The following is a 19,295-nucleotide window of genomic DNA, read 5'->3' as shown; positions in this document are numbered from 1 at the left end:
GTGTTCTTAGCTACATTGATGGAACAGCCATGGTCCCATAGCTGTCAGCCTGTCTCTGGCCCCTTAGTCATTGTTCCTGGAACAGACCCACACAAGATGTCAGTTCATAGTCCCTCGTCCGATGGAGAACACCTCCCAAACACCTGAAAGCATTTTATTTTCATTAGCTTTTTAATAGATGAAACCAATAACCCTGTCTGTTGATTCTGCTCTTTTATTGTCTTTCATAACACCATCGTGGTACATTTGTATTGGATATTGCACTTGTAATGTCTTCATAAGTTTTTAATGTGGTTGCCTTGTGTGTGAGTAGTGCTATACAATTAGAGTTGGCTTTGCATCTGAGTACAGCTGTTACCCAATGTGCCTGGATGAGTGAGGGGTGTGTCTAGTCGGGGCGGGATGCCTGGGGGCAGATAAGTATATTGCAATGGGAGATATTGTCACTTGGATCTCAAGGTTTAGACAGTCATGAAAGCCTTAACCTCTGCAGAGCCGGGACAGAGGATGAGGAGGGTAAGCTGCTGCAACACACACACACACACACACACACACACACACACACACACACACACACACACGTATATAAAATCTGCCCTAACACGATTTGCCTTGCCGAAGGTTTCTAAACCTGCAATGGAGAAACGCAGACGGGAACGGATCAACCACAGTCTGGAGACGTTAAGGCTTCTGATGGTGAAGAACACACACAATGAAGTATGTCTTGAGGTTTTTGTTGTGCTGTGCTGTGGTTTGGTTTGGTTTGGTTTGGTTTGGTTTGGTTGTTTGGTTTTAGGACAGAGGACAGAGCTCTTTTCCAGGACAAGATCATGAGTGACTGATATGAACATCTATCATTCCATTTAGAGATTAAAGAATCCCAAAGTGGAGAAGGCAGAGATTCTGGAGAGTGTGGTCCAGTTTCTTAAAACAGAGCAGGAGAGCGGGAGGGATCCCCGCGCCATGAAGACGGTCCTGTTCCGAGAGGAAATACCGACCTGCAGCAGCCAGCAAAACTATGAGAACATGAGATCATGCCTGCTGAGGATCCGACACTTGGTCACCAGCAAGAGTTCGGGGTCAGGGCAGTCCAACGGACACGCTCCACTAGTGCGCGCAGAGTCCCAGACGCGCCCCTCCTCTCTCGGATCCGGACACGACCACCGGGCGTTGACTCCAGCAGCAGAAGAGCCAGCCGTTCTGTTCCCGCATCATCAGCACCAGGAGGGGGCCCAAAATCCCTATTTTCCCCAGAAGAGCAGTCTCAGTGGTGTTACCAAAAGGCTGCTCTCCTCCACGATGGCCTGCTCCCACATCACGGACCCTGTGTGGAGACCCTGGCCCCAGTAACGCACAATTACTCCACTGCTGCAAACAGACTGTGTAAATATGTATTTCACTGTACAGCATGTATTCTTTTGTATGTCACGGAGACTCGCGGACCTTGAACCTCTTTTAGTGCAGTTACCTTTGAGTTGCACATCAAATGTGTTGTGTAGATCCTCGCCATTTTTACACGTTAGTGTAAATCTATTCCGCACATCACTCTTCTGGAATGGTGTTACTGCGGGTTTTTTTTGTCTATTTTACTCTGATTATGGATATTCTACACATTCTGCTGGAACTAATTGTTCTTGCTGATGTTTGTTCTATCATTCGAAATAAAAAGTGCGATTTCCTGATAGTGAGTGGTCAGTGTACTGTGAATAGCTGGCGAGAAAGAGGGAGATCGGCAGGCCAGTTAACACGTACTTGATCCAGATTGGACAGAAGTGATGACACATTGACATGTTGATGGGAAGAGGGTCTTTAGCTACTAGGATCCCAAGTACATTTTTTTGTCAAATGTAGGAAAATAATGAGGCCATTCAAGCACTCAACAAAGACACGTCTCCAGTTCATCACAAGTGTTGTTCAAGCTGTGTGCATAGCACCCCCCCCCCCCCCCCCTCTCTCTCCTGAGCAATAGCTGGACATTGTTCATTTTCTACTGTTGAGGGTCGCGGGAGGGCTGGAGCCTGTCCCCCCAGCTGCCTTCGGGCGAGTGGCGGGGTGCACCCCGGACGCGTTGCCAGTAATACCTGGACATGTCCTATTAAATTTTGTCTGTATCATTTCATTGAAACTAAACCACCTGACAGTTTACTAAGAGGATCTATTCAAAACTACAGTCCACTTAAACAGTAAATCCTCGATCTGTGAAGGTTATTTTTTTATGTAACATACCTCATACTGCTCTATTTTTTAGAGATTATTGCTGGTTTATTCTCATGACAATTATGTGGCTGTACTTTGAGGTAGTGCTGAACTGGTCCTGGGTTTTATGTGTTCCAGACATTTGTTCAGCCCATTTGAACAAGGGTTACTTCAGGAAAGCAGTAATATCCACATGATGCACAGATGAGATGATCATCAAAGTCAATCATTTATAACTACGATGAACGGACGCTTTATTGCTGGGCTGCTGTGTTACACTGTATCAGTTTTTTTTAGGCGCGTACCCACTCTACAAATGAGTGTAGACTAAATTGAATTGGAAAAAAAAGTTTGATCCCTTTAAACAAGTCTTTCCATCACAAGTTAGCCTATTTTTTGATTTTGCAGGCTGATGTTTGGCATCATCGAATTCTTTTCTGAGTAAAATGAAATTGAAAGTTATGTTGTTTCCTAGATACTATCAATAGAACTCTTGTCTAGACGCTGTAGAGTGCGCTGGACGATGTGTTAATGGTCACTGTTGTGTGCTTTTCTACTACAAAACTCACTTCAAGCTCCTCACATTACATTACAAGGGACAGTTGATTGGGTCATAATTATTGTCCATCCTGGACCAAGTGTTCTACGATTAAACTGGATCAGGTCAGAGGTCAGTCGTCAAGCTGCAAGAATGCAAAGGTTGCATCAACCAGAGGACAAAGTCAAAATGCTACTAAAAGACAATAAAGGACAGAAAAGCTCATTACAAAATATTTTTACCAAACCGTGATGGGTTTGCACGCAGCATTGGTCCAAATTGGGAGACGTTAGTCCTGCTGGGCTGATCTCTGCACAGGATGCTCTTTTATCTAAGGCTTAAAACTCCAGCAGAAACCAGTGCAAGGAAAGAGATCAAAATCCTTGAAGGACATCTGTCACAATGCAAATTTAATACAACCGATGAAAGAATTTACAGTCAGTGTGGCACGTGGGATGAGTCCGCGACGGACAACAAACTACGCAAACTATTTTCATGATCAAACATTCTCTGAAACATGAAAACAAAACCCAAGAAGGATATTCAGATGAAATGACACATTTTCACAGAAACTTGTGGTTAATTTCTTTTTGGATGAAGTAGACATAGGTTAATAGGTCTAAGTTTTGTTATAGTGACAAGATGCTACCGTTATCCCTCCACTGAGGCATGAAGAGGCTTTCACAGTCATTTAACAGACGATGCAACACTGCTGCAGGTTTTCACTGCTGGCAGTGGTGTATGTGGTGGTAGTGATACGGGTGGGGGGACAGGGACCTCCATCCTGCCCCAGTAGTAAACCAAAGTGGACCGTATAAACACACAAACCTTCCGGCATCAGTGGAGGCAAAACACTGCTTACAGTGAACAGAAAAAGGCCCACATCATGCGTGAAAAACAAGTTTATTAGTCAAAAGAGAAAACATTGATGTAACTTCATCAACTGAGTGTGTGTGTGTGTGTGTGTGTGTGCGCGGGGGGGGGGGGGTGTTTACATGCATGCTGTTTCATCACATGGTCAGACTTTTCCAACAGAGTGGCCCTGAGCTTTCTGAATTTCCTGCTGTAAACTGGACAAGACTTCTCTGTGCTGTTCAGATTTCTTCTCCATGTCCTTCAGGAGCACCTCATACCTTTGACTGTTAAACAGGAAGAAAAACAAAAAACACATTTTTTATATGAAGAAACACACAAAAACACTATAAAACAGTCAATATACCATGATCACCTTTATAAAAAAAAAACATCTTTTCCCATTTCCTGCAGTGTTCCAATTAACATTTGAAAATTCTTAGAACTTTGTCGGATTTTCAGTCTAATATCAGCAAAACAAATGCTTATGTGTAGTCACAGACGCTGCAGATAACAGAAGTCACTTTCCCAAAAAATAAGAGTTGGTCCTGATTATTTGTACTCATCCAATCGTTGCTGTTTTAAATGAACCCTTTAGGCAAAACAGAGAATATGACTTTCACCCTTTGACTGAAGACGGACCGGGGCACTGCTCATGTCATACAGATATTTAACAGCCTTTCCTTTTTCTTGTAGGTTCCTTGTATCATCACACTTAACAATGACTGTCCCACTCCATCCAACCATCATTGATGATTGATCTGTTGTGTATAGGGAAGCTTGATAGTGAATCTTTTGGAAAATGAATAAAATATGGTAAGCATAATTTTTAGTTTCAGACTGGGTGGGCACCTAACAGCCCAGCTGACAAGTCACTCATCCATGTCGTAGTGGTCCAGTGGTCATATATACACAGCCAGCTGAGTCCACAGCAGTTTTGGCAGACTCAATGTGTAAGATGTGGCTGCATCATCAACCATTTTGTTGCTTGGAGTACTGATACGAATGAATATGTACACAAACGCTTGATTTCTCCCATTATCACCCAGGAACACCCCCAAGCTCCAGTTTTTCCCCTGCAATCATTTGATCAAAAGTTGGCGAGCAGTTAGCAGACATCACATTAAATGTTCATGTAACATGAGCATGGATTACGTTTGTTTTATATGAAAGCTGGATGAATCAGCTGTGGTAAGCGTAGTGAAATACACTGTTAGTCTCTCGGCCCCGACACCCAGCAGATGCAAGCCTTTAAGTTTATGTCAACATCTTCCTCTGCGCGGTCAGATTCCAACCCCAAATCCACAAGATGCAGAATCACATCTTTGACTGACAACATACAGGTTTGAAGGTCCAGATTCTTGTTAACAGAATCTCATCAGTTGGAAATGTGCAATTGGGATTTCTTCTTGACACAAAAAATTAATCATGCCATATTAAAATATTTACGCTATACTATATTCAGATTAAATTTGGTTGCATTGATTTTCATGTTTTAGTGGTTGACACAGTTTCATCTTATCAATTGTATCTTGACAGGGCCAACTCATACAGCGACAAATTGTTTTATTTATTTATTTATTGACATTTGGCACATACAGTTTATACCATCCAAATTGGCCAACTGTTATTTCTAGCCTAGCATTTCAACCCTAGCCTTTCTAGCCCACCATAGTTCAGGTGACTAGTACCAGCCCAACATTATTATAGATAAAATGATATCAGATTGAGGCCTGCACGATTTATAAAAAAAAAATCTAATTGCAATTATTTTTGACTGATATTGTGATTGCTGTATTATTTGCAAGAAAAGAGGGAATGTCCCTTTTTACATCGTTGATGCGATTTTATTGAAAACCCCCATTCAAATAATAATGGTGTGATTTTTGTGTGGATCTGCATCAAAGATGTTTCCTTTGTTTCTAAATGTATGAAGTTATGCAGTACAGTACAAGGCTGGATGGTTTGTACAAGATAAATTAGAGATACAAAATAATAAAAAGAATATAATAAGTAATGGTCCTTCTTTAAAAAATAAATTAACATTCATGACTTATGTCATGGGGCAGCACGGTGGAGCAGTGGTCAGCACTGTCACCTCACAGCAAGAACACTTCATGTTCAAGCAGGGGATCTTTCTGTGTGAGTCTGCATGTTCTCCCTGTTCCTGTGTGGGAACTCCCACAGTCCAAAGACATCAAGAGGGGACGAGGCTGATTGATACTCTAAATTGACTGTAGGTGTGACTGTGAGTGTGAATGGTTGTCTGTCTCTATGTGTTGGCCCTGCGATGGACTGGTGACCTGTCCAGGGTGAACCCCGCCTCTCGCCCAAAGGCAGCTGGGATCAGATCCAGCCCCCCTGCGACCCTTATCAGGATAAGCAGTAGAAAATGGACGGATGGATGGATGGACTTATTTTATGGATGTTTAATGGCAAGGTTTGTTTTTGAGTGTGTGTGTGTTCTGGAAATGGGGATGACTTACAGATACGTAGGATGAAAGACTAACTGAGGCAGGAAGTTAAACTAACAAAAACAAGCAGTCTTAATAAAAGATTTTTAAAAAAGTAAGAAGGAGGAAAGAAAGAAGGCAGGAAGGAATAGAGCCACATAAACAAACACTTGTTGCATCCCCCCTCAATCTCCTAACCCCTTCCTTTCCCTCTAGATCAATCCCTCTCCACGTCAAGATAATGGGTGAAAGGATTGCATCCTCCTCCATTGCCAAGGTCCTGGGGAGGCAGCCAGCTGATGGGGATCATCTCCTGATCGCTGCCCATCCAGTGCAACCCCTAGATGTGATTGGAGGGGGGGTCTACTCATGTGGGGAGGAGGTTTGAGTATTTTTAAATTAGTAACTATTATATGGCCTTCTCCTTTGCTTCTGAGGAATGGGTGGAGGAGATAAAGGTAGGAAGCATGAAGATGGTTAGGAATGGTGTGGCCAGACAGACTAAGACGGACTAGAGAGAGGAAAACTATTTTATAATAATAAAAATAACAATGAACGAAAATGCTGATACAAAAACAGTTCAAAACGGACAGGTAATAGTAGTGATAGTAATAACTAAAATATCAAATATTAAATAACTAGTGAACGTTTTGATATCAGTATTCTAATCTATTGAAAAAGCATGTTAATGACAATGGTGTTTTCTGAGTGGATCTGTATCAAACCAAGTTGTTTTTTTTAATCTGTAAAATATGTTGTGAAGGCAGGAAAATCTCTGCAGTGCCACAATATTTAATCTCAAATAGCATTTTCACACACCATTAGCCACGAATAACACCGCACCTTTAGGGCAACTTGAAATTTGCAGCAGATTACATCGCAATTTGCAATTAATTTTGAATAATTGTGCAGCCCTAATCAGAATAGCCAAAAGAGCATTTCTCATTCCCATGCTGATGCCACATGATGATATTACCTGAGCACAAATCACAGGTGACCCTTACTATGCGAAACTGTGTTAGATGTTAAATTTCTGTGTGCTGTACACCACAGAGCTGCAAGAAGAAATCCACATACCATCTCAGTTATGAACGCCATCATTTTTTGTAACTTAAGTGTGCACTGTACATATCTGAGGAGAAAATCCATTCCATTGAGAAAACTTCGTTCTGACCTGCAGCAACAACTGCACTGATATGGAATTCTTAATATTGTTGCTACATCATACGATCACCTGAAAAGCAAACATGGCCAGAACAACTTCAGCATTCAGTGACGCTGCAGCGTATTGGTAGTTCAGCTGAACATGAACCTGATTTCCTGTTCTGCATTTAGGCCGAGGGCTTCATATTCTCACTATTATGTTTTTCCTCTTGCTCTTCCATTCCCTGAACTCAGCCTCACTTGACTCATTTTGTGCTAATCAGACCTGAGGTAGGATGACCTGCAGTTCTTTTGTTTGTTTTTTCCCCAAGAGCATGAAGTGTGACAGACCTATGAGGATTTTCTGCATCAAGGACTTTGCCTTATCCTGACTGTCATCTTGGAGCCTGTCCTAGAAAGGAGGTTAAACAAAATGAGAGTCTAACCCTGAGCTTTGAGTGGATACGACCTCAAAGAGAAACTTCTGAGTTTTCTGTTTCAGAAGAGCTGATTTGGGGTAAAACAAAGAGCTCTGAGTAGGTTCACTCAGAGTTAAGCGCATCATGACTTTTCACTATCTTTAATGGGACCCCAGTACTATGATTCACCATTGAAATTACTAAAGCCCCTTTCACACTGCACCAAAAACGCGGGTCAACACAGGGTTTTTGGGCACTCTGAAAGGGTTCAACTCGCCATTTCGACCCGCGTCGACCAACTCGCCAAGCGACCCGGGTGTTTAGCAGCTTGGCTCGGCTCGGCTCGCCTGCAGTGTGAAAAGGGCAACCTGCGTTGTCTCAGGTTTCACGCGACCTTCCTGTCGCATCCTAATTTTGTCACTGTGCTGCCTTTCAGGGTTCGCCTGTAGCTTCTTCGGCTCCCTTCCAGACTCGCCAAAAACTTCGTCCTCCTTCCTTGCAGTAACACTCAGACATTTTCCAATCTGCACCTAGTTTGTCTGCTTTGCAAAAGAGACAACATTGCAGTGCACTCAACGACAACACTAATGTTTGACTTGGCGACGTCCATGTTGTCGTTTGTTTACCTCTCAGTGTTCCGGCGCACATTTATGTGAAATGATGACGTTATCAGCGCGATGACGTACGAGAGAGAAAAACACAGGCTCGCAGCCCTCACAGCGGGAGTTCAGACCCGGGTCTTCTGGAAGCTTGATTGCACCCTGATGGCAAGCAAACGCTGGTCCAAAAACCCACGTTGACGTGTTTTTCAGTGTGAAAAGTATATAACAAAAACAAAGTGAGATACCTTACCCCTCTGGAATTAGTAATGCTCATGCGAACATGAGGCGGGTAATAACATTTTTCAGGGGAAAAAGTAATACAGCTGCAGCAAAAACTATAGCTGGAGTCAATGTCTAACTTTGAATGTATCTGTTCATTTAACAGCAAATCACAATTTAAAATTACAGATGTAACTAGTATGATGGTATTATGGTCAATATTTATTTTTATTTGGGTCCAATCCTGCAGGCGAAAATTGATCATGGACGCAACTTAAAAATGAAATATTAGAATCACATTTTAATATATGGAATATATAATAATATATTATAAGAGGGCAAATATATAGTAGACTGAAGATAAAAATCACAAATCTGAAAATATTAATACATATATTTTAGTAAGTACATTTTAGTACCTCCCTGCAGCCAATGCGGAGTAACGCAGCCACTTCATCCTAAATCCTCAACGAGCAGATATGCCATGTGAGTCAAAAAAGTGGGTAACATATAGTATGCCAAGCAGACTATATAAACTGACTTGTATTTTTCCTCTGTCAGATGGCAATCCTCTTCAAAAATGTATGTGACTTGGTCAAAATGAATGTGGTGTAAAAATAGAATATTTCTGGCTCTGTAAAGCCCTGCACCAACAACACAGATGAACAGGGGTGTTTGGGCACTCTGAAAAGGTCGCCTCGGCATTTCGACTCGTGTCCACTGACTCTCCAAGCGACCCGGGTGTTCAGTGGCTCTGCTCGGCTCGCCTGAAGTGTGTAAAAGGCACCCCGCGCTGTCTCAGGTTTCCCGCAATATGACCCGTTGACATAGGTCTACCTTCCTGTCGCACTGTTATTTTGTCACTTTGCCGCCTGTCAGGATGTCATTGTGGAGGCTCCGAAAAAAAAAAAAAAAAAGAATAAAAAAATTGGGCTGGGCTGCACTGCGAGAGCTGCTCTCTCATCTCTCAATAAAGTTTTGGCCTCTGCCAATAAGATCAGTCTTCCTTTTGATGTCCCTGAGACTCTCTCTTTTTTTCCAAACAATTAACACATGTATGATCTTACGTGAATTAATCTACATCATGCTTGGGAACTCCCACCAATCAGGGAACCCTCACATGAACTGCGCTAGCGCGATTGTGTTTATTAACAACTTGTATAGCGATCTTGCTCATCTTTTTTATTGATCATGGCAGCGCACTGGCAAGACAATGCCAATGTGTGACTCGACAACTTCCATGCTGTTGTTTGTTTATCTCGCGGTGTTCCAGCGCACTTTTATGTGTAATGATGATGTTGTCAGCGCGATGACGTATGAGAGAGGAAAACACAAGCATGAAGCCCTCACAGCAAGAGCTCAGACCCGCCCTAATGCTGAACATACGCGGGCACAAAAACCTGCATGGACACGCATGTTTCAGTGTGAAAGGGGTATAAAGGGAGGAGACAGATAAAATCGAGGTCCATTGAAGAAAACCTGTCCTGGACCAGGTTAGGTTCACAGACTCAATTACCACGTTAACTGACTCAAAGCCTCCATTAACCTCTCTTTCTGAAACAGACTAGATCTACCCCCTTCTTTTTATATTTGCATAAATATAAAAAGAATTATAATTGTGAAAACCCACAATTATCAAATACATAGCAAATCGGAAAATGTGTTTTAATCTCATGGCAGTTGTAGTTGGCACCACAGACTTGTGAATTTTGACTCCATTCACTTTTTCACTAATGGGATACGACAGCAAAGATGTAACTCACATCTCTCCGTTGATATATTCCAGTCTTTTAGCAACAGTAGCTTTGGCCTCATCCAGGTCTTGCTTCACTAAAACAGGACCAATTAGCTTGTAAACTGTGTTTGTGGTATCCAGTAGATCCAGTTCCTATAGATATAAAATGCGGAAATTGTGCACAATTATAAGGCCATCAGCAACAACTCAGATAATACTGTACCACAAATGTTCTTTTTACCTTTTTGACGATGTTGTTCTCATTCAACTGGGACCCCAACTTCTGTCTGACAGACACGCTCTTGCTAACATCTGAAAGAGTACGCATACGTGTATATATACCAAATAGTTAAAAAGAACAACAATGTTACGACAACAAAATCGATGTAATGAGAAAGACATGTTTTTAGACTTGTTCAAAAAAAATGTTATCAAAACGACGGTATTTCTACCAGTCCAAATGTGGTCAGTCAGCTTCCACCATGATACGACAAACCATGCTACTGTTTAGTAAACGTTAGCATTAGCATACCTTTTTGTATCTGAGCATATTTCTCGAGCTCTGCTTTCATTTTCTTCTGAACGGCCTCTGTCATGTTTGCGTTGGTCTACAAAACAGCGTACGCCGAAGAGATATATTCAAGAGGTTGGTTTGCTAGAAATGGTTCATGGACGCTCCGGTAGCTACCAGGAAGGCACACTTAACGAAACGGATGTGCTTCTTATTTCTTCATTTTATGCCAGATGGCAACCACCTTTAGAGGATGTATTACTGCCCCCTTCTGTGGTGGAGTGTGAAACCGCGTAACTACCTCCCACGAGAACAACAAAAGACAAAAGAAAAACAAAACTATTTCTCTGAATACTAAATTCTATTTGCTCAGTCCAGTTTCTTTCAAATACTGAAACAGCTTCCCTGACCAATTGATTAATAAATTCTTGAGACTCTTCCCCTCCATTCTATCTGTCCCCTCTTTAATCCTTCTCTTTCTTGTGAATATTCATGGCAGAAAAGTATTAAATGCTCTACAGATTCCTCTATATTACAATATTCACATAGCCCTGATAGATGCTTTCCGATTAGGAGGAGGGTTTTATTCATTCGGACACAGAAGACTGAATAAGACCCTAGACTTAATTCGAAAACATCCACTCTTAGCCTGGTTAAGATGTTTTTTCTATTTAGCGCACCTTTTAGCTACTCTCAATGTGCCCATTTCTTGCTTAATTGCATAAAGGTGTCTCTGGTTTTGATATGACCCAGTTATGTTGCCATTCTTTAAATATCTGTCTTTTGGTTATCCCTGTGACTTCTGACTTGCTAAAGGAAATTTCCATAACTGCCTCTTGGGTCAGTGCCCGTTTAGGTAGTTTATCTACATTTTCATTTCCCCTCACCCCCCTGTGCCCTGGTACCCATATGAAATTGATCATAACATTCTAGTTTTTTACATCTGTACACAGTTTAGTAAATTTTCATTGACTCTATCCTGCCTGCTATTGGATGCAAATGACTTAAGAGTCAATAGTGCAGAGCATGCAATGACCTTTTCCATTCATGAATTCTCTATGCACTGTGGTGTTCAATAAACTCCTGAATCTGAAGTTCTTCTCTTAACAGAAACATGTAAGTCTGGAATACTGAATACAAAACCTGTTCTCCCTGTGTTAGGATCCTTCAAGCCATTTGTGTATACTGGGACATATGTGTGATATCGTGCTTGTAACCAATCTTCCACCAAAACTGCAATATCACCACCCTCTTTATAGACCTTCATTATTTCCAACATATAAAAATCAACTTTGAAGACTCAGCAGAAGGACAAAAAGCCATGGTGGTGGTACTGGTAATGGTACTGCAGAACTGTATTTTTTTCTCATAAAACTTATTTCTCTTGCTATTCTCTCACTTCCCCATGCAAAACATTCCTGTCTTTCTTTTCCTCTCTCCTAACATGGTAGAAGAACCTTTTTTTTTGTTGGCTGTCATTCTTCAGAGTGACCTTTAAAATTTGCAATAAGTCATAATTAACCGTTTCCATCTGAGCTCCAATGGCATTTCCCCCGACTCTACCTAAAGAACTGATACAGGAGTTGTTTTACATGCACCAAAGCAACGTCTTGTACCACTGCAAACTGCTTTAGCATGGTTCTTGCAGCTGAACCATCAGCTATATAAACATAATCAAAAACTCATCTAATTAGTGCTACATATATATTTGTAATTGCGGACCTGCTTGCGCCCCATTCTAATCCTGTTAAACATCTGATTACAGTTAGTATCTTTTTACATTTGGAATTTGTCTTATGAATACATTCATTCATTTTAACTTTTCATCGAGCCACATACTCAAGAAATTACCCGTCACTCGTTCAGTTCTTTGCCCTTATATAATTATATATAATTATTATTTGCCCATCGATACCTCTTTCTCTTGTAAACATGAGAGGTTTTTTTCTATTGAAAACTTCAACCTCTATGAACGTGACCATTTTTCTACCACATCGATGGCATCCTGCATTTTTGGCACAATATGATTAATATTCTTTCCGCTTATCAACAAAGCTCCATCACCAGCAAACAACGATTGTTCAATATAAACCCTGACTTGAGAAAACACATCATTAATCATAATAGAAAATAATATCGGACTAATGACACTTCCCTGAGGAGCACCATTATCTACCATATGCCCCTGGTAAAGCTGTCTAAATTCTAACTTGAATAAATCTATCAAATGAAGTCTTTAATCCAGTTCTATGTTCTACCTGCTATTCCTAGCGTGTTTACTTTGATCATTCACCCCCTCTTCCGGACCATATCTTACACCTTACCTTTTCTACATCAAAAAAAGACTAAATAACTGATTTTTTTGACATAATTTATGCTTTCTTTATATCTTTTTCCAAACTAATAACTGAGTCCATGGTTCCTCTACCCTTCTAAATCCTCTCTCTTGAGGTGTTGGGGGGACCAGTCTTTCCATCATCTTTCCTATATGTAATGTCAATGCTATTGGCCTATTACTCATTGAACCTGATGGGTCCTTCCAACATTTCCTGATAGGAATAATGACTGCTTCTTTCCAACCAACTGGTAGTTTGCAAACTTCCCATTTGTATCTCACATAAATACTTAAACATGACCCTCTTTGCCCTGTTAAAAATAACAAGGTTAACAGATGATGCACAGCACTTGAAATTGCTGAACAGATGTAAATGAGCTCTTCAAAATTAGAGGACGTTAACCAGCTTTTCAAAATAAGAGTAAATAATATATAGCGAAAATATCAAAATCAGGGGCGTGATGACAACATTTTAGATGAAACGTTTGTTCATTATTCAACTGCTTCTCTTAGCATGTGCAGTCGAAGATGGCCCTCCATTCATGTCAACATCCGATCAGAAGGCTGACATTCATTTTGCTTCCAGAAACCTCACTGTTGGCATGCGTGTGAGATGTTAAATATATTGGACGTTGGGAGTCTTTTGGTCCAAGTGACTGTCCAAAAAGCCTCTAACAGGAAGCAATTATAAACAATGTCACAAACATTTCATTTTAATGTGCCACAATAAGATCACAATATTTATTGCGTCATTGTCATATTTTTGGTACCGTCGAAGACCTTTTTTTCGGTCTTGGTTGCGGCTGTTTACGACATTGTCTGGCAGTACACTGCACCAAGTCCTTCGTTGTCCTGTTTCAAGATGGCTTCGTCGTTCTGGAAAGGTGTTGTCGGTGTCGGACTTTTTGCCCTAGCCCATGCAGCTTTCTCGGCGGCACAGCGTAAGTTTCACTGAGGGGTTGGGGAAAACAGTTGTCGGTATGTTCTTCTGCTGAATAAGGGATCTGTTGTCCCTGAGGAGGGGGTTAAAAACGCCTTTTCGGGGTTTGTGGTTGTGGGCTAACAGCTAGCTAACGGGGTGCTAGCGCAGTTTAGCCGTACTGAGAAGCCCTCCCAGGGAAGACAACGACCGAAAGTATAATTTACACACACACTCAACGTAATTGAAATTGTTGACCAGCTTATTTTACAGTTTTTATTCCGAATCTCATCGATAGTATTGTTACAATTTTACTTGTTGTGGCTAAAATCCCTCTCTCCATTTAGATCGCTCATATATGCGACTTACAGAGAAGGAAAACGAAACATTGCCCATTGATGTGAGTCACTTGCATTTCTAATGTCGATTCGTGTCTTCTTCTAAACTCAGCTAAACTACATCATGTGCTTTCCTCTCTGCAGATTGTGTTACAAACCTTATTGTCGTTTGTCATGACCTGTTACGGTATCGTCCACATTGCTGGGGAGTTCAAAGACATGGACGCTTCCTCAGAGCTGAAAAACAAGTAAGTCTCCTTAACGCCAATTCATTATCTCCCTATCCAAAGAATCATTGAGCTGATTGTGGTCTGTCCTGGACCTGGTTGAATCCAGATTTCAGTGAATGCTTTACAGGAAAAGTCAATAAACAAGAAAACAATGAGGTATTGTTAAAAAAAGTTACTCTGGTCAGTTGGTTTCACTTCTTCTTCTTCTTCTTCTTCTTCATCATTTCCGGCAGGCGAGATGCCTTGCGGCATATCGCTGCCTCTCACCGGTTAATCACGGAAATGCTTCAAATGGAAATAACTCCTGTTGCTGAAATAAAATCCAGTGCTGCGTTGATAATTATGGACTGGTTTCCTGATGGGTTTAAAAGGTGCTGAAGAGATACGTGATCTATCCCTGTATCTGATACCACAGCAAAGTTTCCCTCTTGGCTCCTCCTATAATGGACATTCCATCAAGACGTGCTCCACCGTCAGTTGTTTGTTGCAGATCAGTTAGTTTCACTCCATCCATCTGCTACTGCTTATCCTGTTAAGGGTTGGGGGTTGGCGGTTCGGGGGGGGGGGCTGGATCCTATCTCAGCAGCCTTCGGTCGAGAGGCAGGGTTCACCCTGGACAGGTCACCAGTCCATCACAGGACCAACACATAGAGACAGACAATCATTCACACTCACAGTCACACCTACAGTCAATTTAGAGTATCAATCAGCCTCGTCCCCTCTTGATGTCTTTGGACTGTGGAGGAAGCTGGAGTACCAGAGAGAACCCACACAGGAACAGGGAGAACATGCAGACTCACACAGAAAGACCCTGTGCTCACGCCGGGGCTCTAAACCGGAACCTTCTCACAGTGAGGTGACAGTGCTGACCACTGCACCACCGTGCTGGCCTCATAGTCTAACCCATTAGCCAAAATATTTACAATTTTGAATAGGTTCCAAGCCAAGTAATGAAGATCTGAGCATTGCTTCCTCTACCAGTGTAGGGCTGGGTGTCAGCAAGAACTCTCTGAAATATATGTTGTGTGTTTATGTGTTGTTTTTCAGTCAATCGGAGAAAGATAATCAGAGCCCAATGATTCCCCCTTTCTTCCTCTCCACAAATGGGGTCATCATGGGTGAAAGAAAAGAAATAAACTGTAAACATACTGTGGTCCTTGAGGTCAGATGTGATCATAAAATACAACTTAGTGGCTCTTGATTGGAGATGTTGAAGTCTTTGTTGATAGTAAAACCCATTTTATAATATAGCGATAGTTTGAACAATTGAAACACTGCAGACTTGAATTTCTCTCTGCATCCACTGAAGTGTGCTGAAAACCAATGCAACAAGGAGAAAAACAGCATTGAGCAAAACAAAATAGGCCTTTTTAGATTGCAGAGTGCAATTTTCCTCTTTTGGATTTAGTCTGATTCTGAACTCTCTGCCTCTGTCAGTGTTACTTGCACATCCAACACCTTTTCAGCTGATTTTTCTCATGTGCCCTTGATTGCTGGCTCTGTCTTCAGTGTGGCTTCTCCGATGAGGTTCAGTGGCAATTGGCTGCCAAACCAGCTGAAAGATGCATTACCACCACCAACTGGCAGCTGTGGGGCTGAAGAACAAAACTTGAATCTCGTGAGAGAGTGTGCTAGTGGCCCCAAGTGTTTCCAGAACTTGCGATGTGGTTATATTAATATATTCAAGTTTGAATTTTAATGTTTGAAAATCCCTTCATTTTATACTGTATATTCAAATATGGAAAAGTCTTGTTAGCTGCACCATACCATTTACAGGAGCAGAAATTGTAGTTAAGACCTGTTTAAAATCTTAAAAAAAAAAAAAAAAAAAAAAAAATATATATATATATATATATATATATATATATAAATTTTTTTAGATTAATATTCACTTTTGGAGTTCAAAAGAGATATGATAAATATTCAATCATTTCATTTCCATAATGAACATTGTCTTGTAGGGTTGTGAATCTTGCACATGTTTTAGGTCCTCAGTATTCTATATTTCTGCACATGGTTCCCCTTTCCATCCATCCATCAGTATAACAATGGTAATTATGAATTCCTCTATTAACTTAGAAAAGCACTTTAAATATTATATCTGGATTAAACTGGGTTTGTTTTTGGATGACGAGAGATGCAGAGACCTATTACTGAGTGGATGGTGAAATTCATACTACAATCTCACATTCAACATGTTTGATTTAGTTTTTCCAAGAGAAGTGATCGTGATATACACATTAAGTAAATTAAAAACCAAAACAAAACCCCTGCCTATTACAGCCTTGATTTTCCAATTTCATCGTCCCTCTGGATTCCAAGAAAACAAAGCTGGAAGGGGAAGGAAGAAGCACTCCTGGTTGCTGAATTGATCAAATTAAGGAAATGCTATGAAAGACGAGCTGAGCCAAAAAAGGCATGAATGAACATCTCCAGACATTTAAACGCCTAACAGATCTCATGCACTTGTCCACGATCTTACGGAGGTTACAAATGGGACAACACACAAAAAAAACCCTACAATGAAATTGATCCTTCCTCGCCAACATTGTGTGCATGGAAAGAAGTGAGCAGCAATGAGCGATAAACACTAAGGGCCTCTCAAATAGCTGCTTCAGGCCACTTTCATTCAGTGTCTTTGCATCAGGAATATCCCGTCTGTTTGGGTAACCACGTCCAAATTGTTGTCATCACCGCCTCTAATTGGTCTGACAATGGGTTGTAGGATGAAATGAGTGGTGACGCAGTGTTCCTCTTGAAGTCCAGTGCAAAGATGAATCCTGCTCCGTCCAAATGATAGTTTGATGAACTGTGGGTCTACAAACAATCCCAAAACATTCATCATTTTCCAGAAGGTTGTCACGTGTCTCTGTGTTGTCAGCGCTCAAAGGTGTCTTCAATAAGTGGTCGAGTAAGAGTCATTCTTAGCTTAAGACTTGATAACTTACTCTTGCATTTGAATTTGAAAAGAGGAATGAACGTCATGTTTTTCCAACACCTAAGACTAAAATGTCAACTGAGATATTTGATAGTTAGTGGCCCAGGTCATTTCATGAGGGTGGGAATTTCAGTATTTAAGTTTTTCATGTCCATACTATAATATACTGTGTAAAGACATTTTCCGTTGGAAAGGGGAAGACCACAAGGTAATGTGTAAACTACAAGTGACCTGCTATTCCAAGGCAAATATAACTTTGACAAATACAGCAGAGTATTTGTTTTCACAACTGTATCCTTTATTTTCCACAGAACTTTTGACACACTGAGGAATCATCCATCGTTTTACCTTTTCAATCACCGAGGACGGGTGTTATTCCGCTCACCGGAGGAAGAATCCTCCTCTGTACACAACCAGCAAGCTCTTCCCAACCCCCTTCGGCTACGCAAGCTGGAGCATTTGCACTGAGACTGGGCTTTCTTGCCTGTAACATCAATGTCAGATTAGAGTTTTCTTTTTGTTAAAAGGCGAGAAGTGAGAATTGACCTTTCCCTTCATTTATTATGTATTTGTACATAAACTAATATGCTGTCTAATCATCCACCTCCTCATAAAAGGGGTTACCACCATATCTACACTTCAGTGTGCCAGCCCTTCAGTTTTTCAAGCAAGTTTGTACATATACATCGTTTGTAAATGCTTTGGAGTCTTAAGATACGGTCATCTAGTGCTTTTGTCCCCTTTGAACTACTGTACTGTAAATCCTTTAAGAGGGGCCCAAACTATCTCAGTTCACGTCAACTGCAAAGAGTTTATTTTAATTAGCTTTTTTTTTTGTTCCTTGAGTTCCTGGAGGCATTATGTACATCTGCACATCCTGTATGCAATAAAGAGTTTTGATGATGCCACAGGAAGTCAACTCAAGGCAAAATGTGAAAACAGGAAGCATTAGACAGCTGCTCTAATGAAGAGGTGAAGTAGAACGTGATGTACATTTATTTGGGTGAAGTTTTTAATCTTTCATTTTACATTTTGTTAAGAATTAATTTAATAAAAGCCTAACCCAGGTTATTGACTGTTTGTCCACAAATGGGTCACTTTCAGGAGCTGGAATGTTGCTGTTGCATAACAAGTTTATCCTTTATGGACCTCTTTAATGGAACTAAAGTCATACGGAGTGTAGGATGACTGGCAAGTAAAAGGAAAGAAGAACCTATTGCTGCCACTAAATCTTGTTTTTAAGACAGTCTTAAAAACAACACCTGTTCAGGCTCCGATAATAGATTTATTTATAAGAGGAAAGGAAATCAATTTTTGTTGGAACAAGTATCAGTTTTTGGACTTCTGTGAACTTTGTCAAGTATCCGTACTGGTCCAGTGAGCAAATATTGGTCCTGTTGCTCCTGCTCACACTTTGCTTTTCCAAATGTTTTAAAAATGAGATAAAATTAAAAAAAAAAAAAAAAAAAACCTCGTATTTTCAAGTACACAATGTTTAATTGTACTGTATTTTTTTATACAATTGTATTTTTCAGAATGTACAAAATATAAATATGATATAATTTTTTTTTTTTTTTAAAACAGACATCAAGATTGATAAATATCAGTCATTTGTCAAATCAGTTGAAAATGTCACCATATTCGACAATGGAAAAGAATGTTTCACTTTGCTTGAAACAAATACGAATTCATTCTTTATAAAATATTGAGATTACATACCAAAAAAGACACTGCATGTGAAATAGCTGAATTAGAAGCTATTGTAGGATCCTTTTCTTGTTAATGTACAGCTCTGGTTTTGGTAAGATAAACATTGAAAACATCTGGATGAACACAGGGATGCAGGTAAATATTCATTCCTGTTACA

General features: G+C 40.6%; 3 protein-coding genes across 3 annotated transcripts; 2 read left to right on the top strand and 1 right to left on the bottom strand.

Annotated features, from left to right (window-relative positions):
- The first annotated feature begins 471 nt into the window (after positions 1-471).
- Positions 472-1,350, top strand: her5 (hairy-related 5). Its single transcript, XM_086222531.1, has 3 exons — positions 472-516; positions 622-717; positions 868-1,350. Exons 1-3 carry the CDS (start codon positions 472-474, stop codon positions 1,348-1,350), a joined length of 624 nt encoding a protein of 207 aa, XP_086078657.1.
- Positions 1,351-3,618: 2,268 nt separating this feature from the next.
- pfdn6 (prefoldin subunit 6) lies at positions 3,619-10,896 on the bottom strand. Its single transcript, XM_086222982.1, has 4 exons — positions 10,690-10,896; positions 10,399-10,469; positions 10,186-10,310; positions 3,619-3,873 (listed from the first exon to the last, which is right to left on the bottom strand). The coding sequence occupies exons 1-4, from the start codon at positions 10,751-10,753 to the stop codon at positions 3,753-3,755; spliced, it is 381 nt and encodes a 126-aa protein (XP_086079108.1). The 5' UTR covers positions 10,754-10,896; the 3' UTR covers positions 3,619-3,752.
- Positions 10,897-13,792: 2,896 nt separating this feature from the next.
- On the top strand, positions 13,793-18,496 carry mmgt1 (membrane magnesium transporter 1). Its single transcript, XM_086222980.1, has 4 exons — positions 13,793-13,944; positions 14,270-14,322; positions 14,405-14,508; positions 17,740-18,496. The coding sequence occupies exons 1-4, from the start codon at positions 13,866-13,868 to the stop codon at positions 17,894-17,896; spliced, it is 393 nt and encodes a 130-aa protein (XP_086079106.1). The 5' UTR covers positions 13,793-13,865; the 3' UTR covers positions 17,897-18,496.
- The last annotated feature ends 799 nt before the right edge of the window (positions 18,497-19,295 follow it).

Source organism: Aulostomus chinensis, chromosome 13 (genome assembly GCF_037954235.1).
Source record: "Aulostomus chinensis isolate RoL2024-O1b breed Wild chromosome 13, RoL_Achi_v1.0, whole genome shotgun sequence".
Taxonomy (NCBI): domain Eukaryota; kingdom Metazoa; phylum Chordata; class Actinopteri; order Syngnathiformes; family Aulostomidae; genus Aulostomus; species Aulostomus chinensis.
This window is presented reverse-complemented; position numbering and strand designations above follow the sequence as displayed.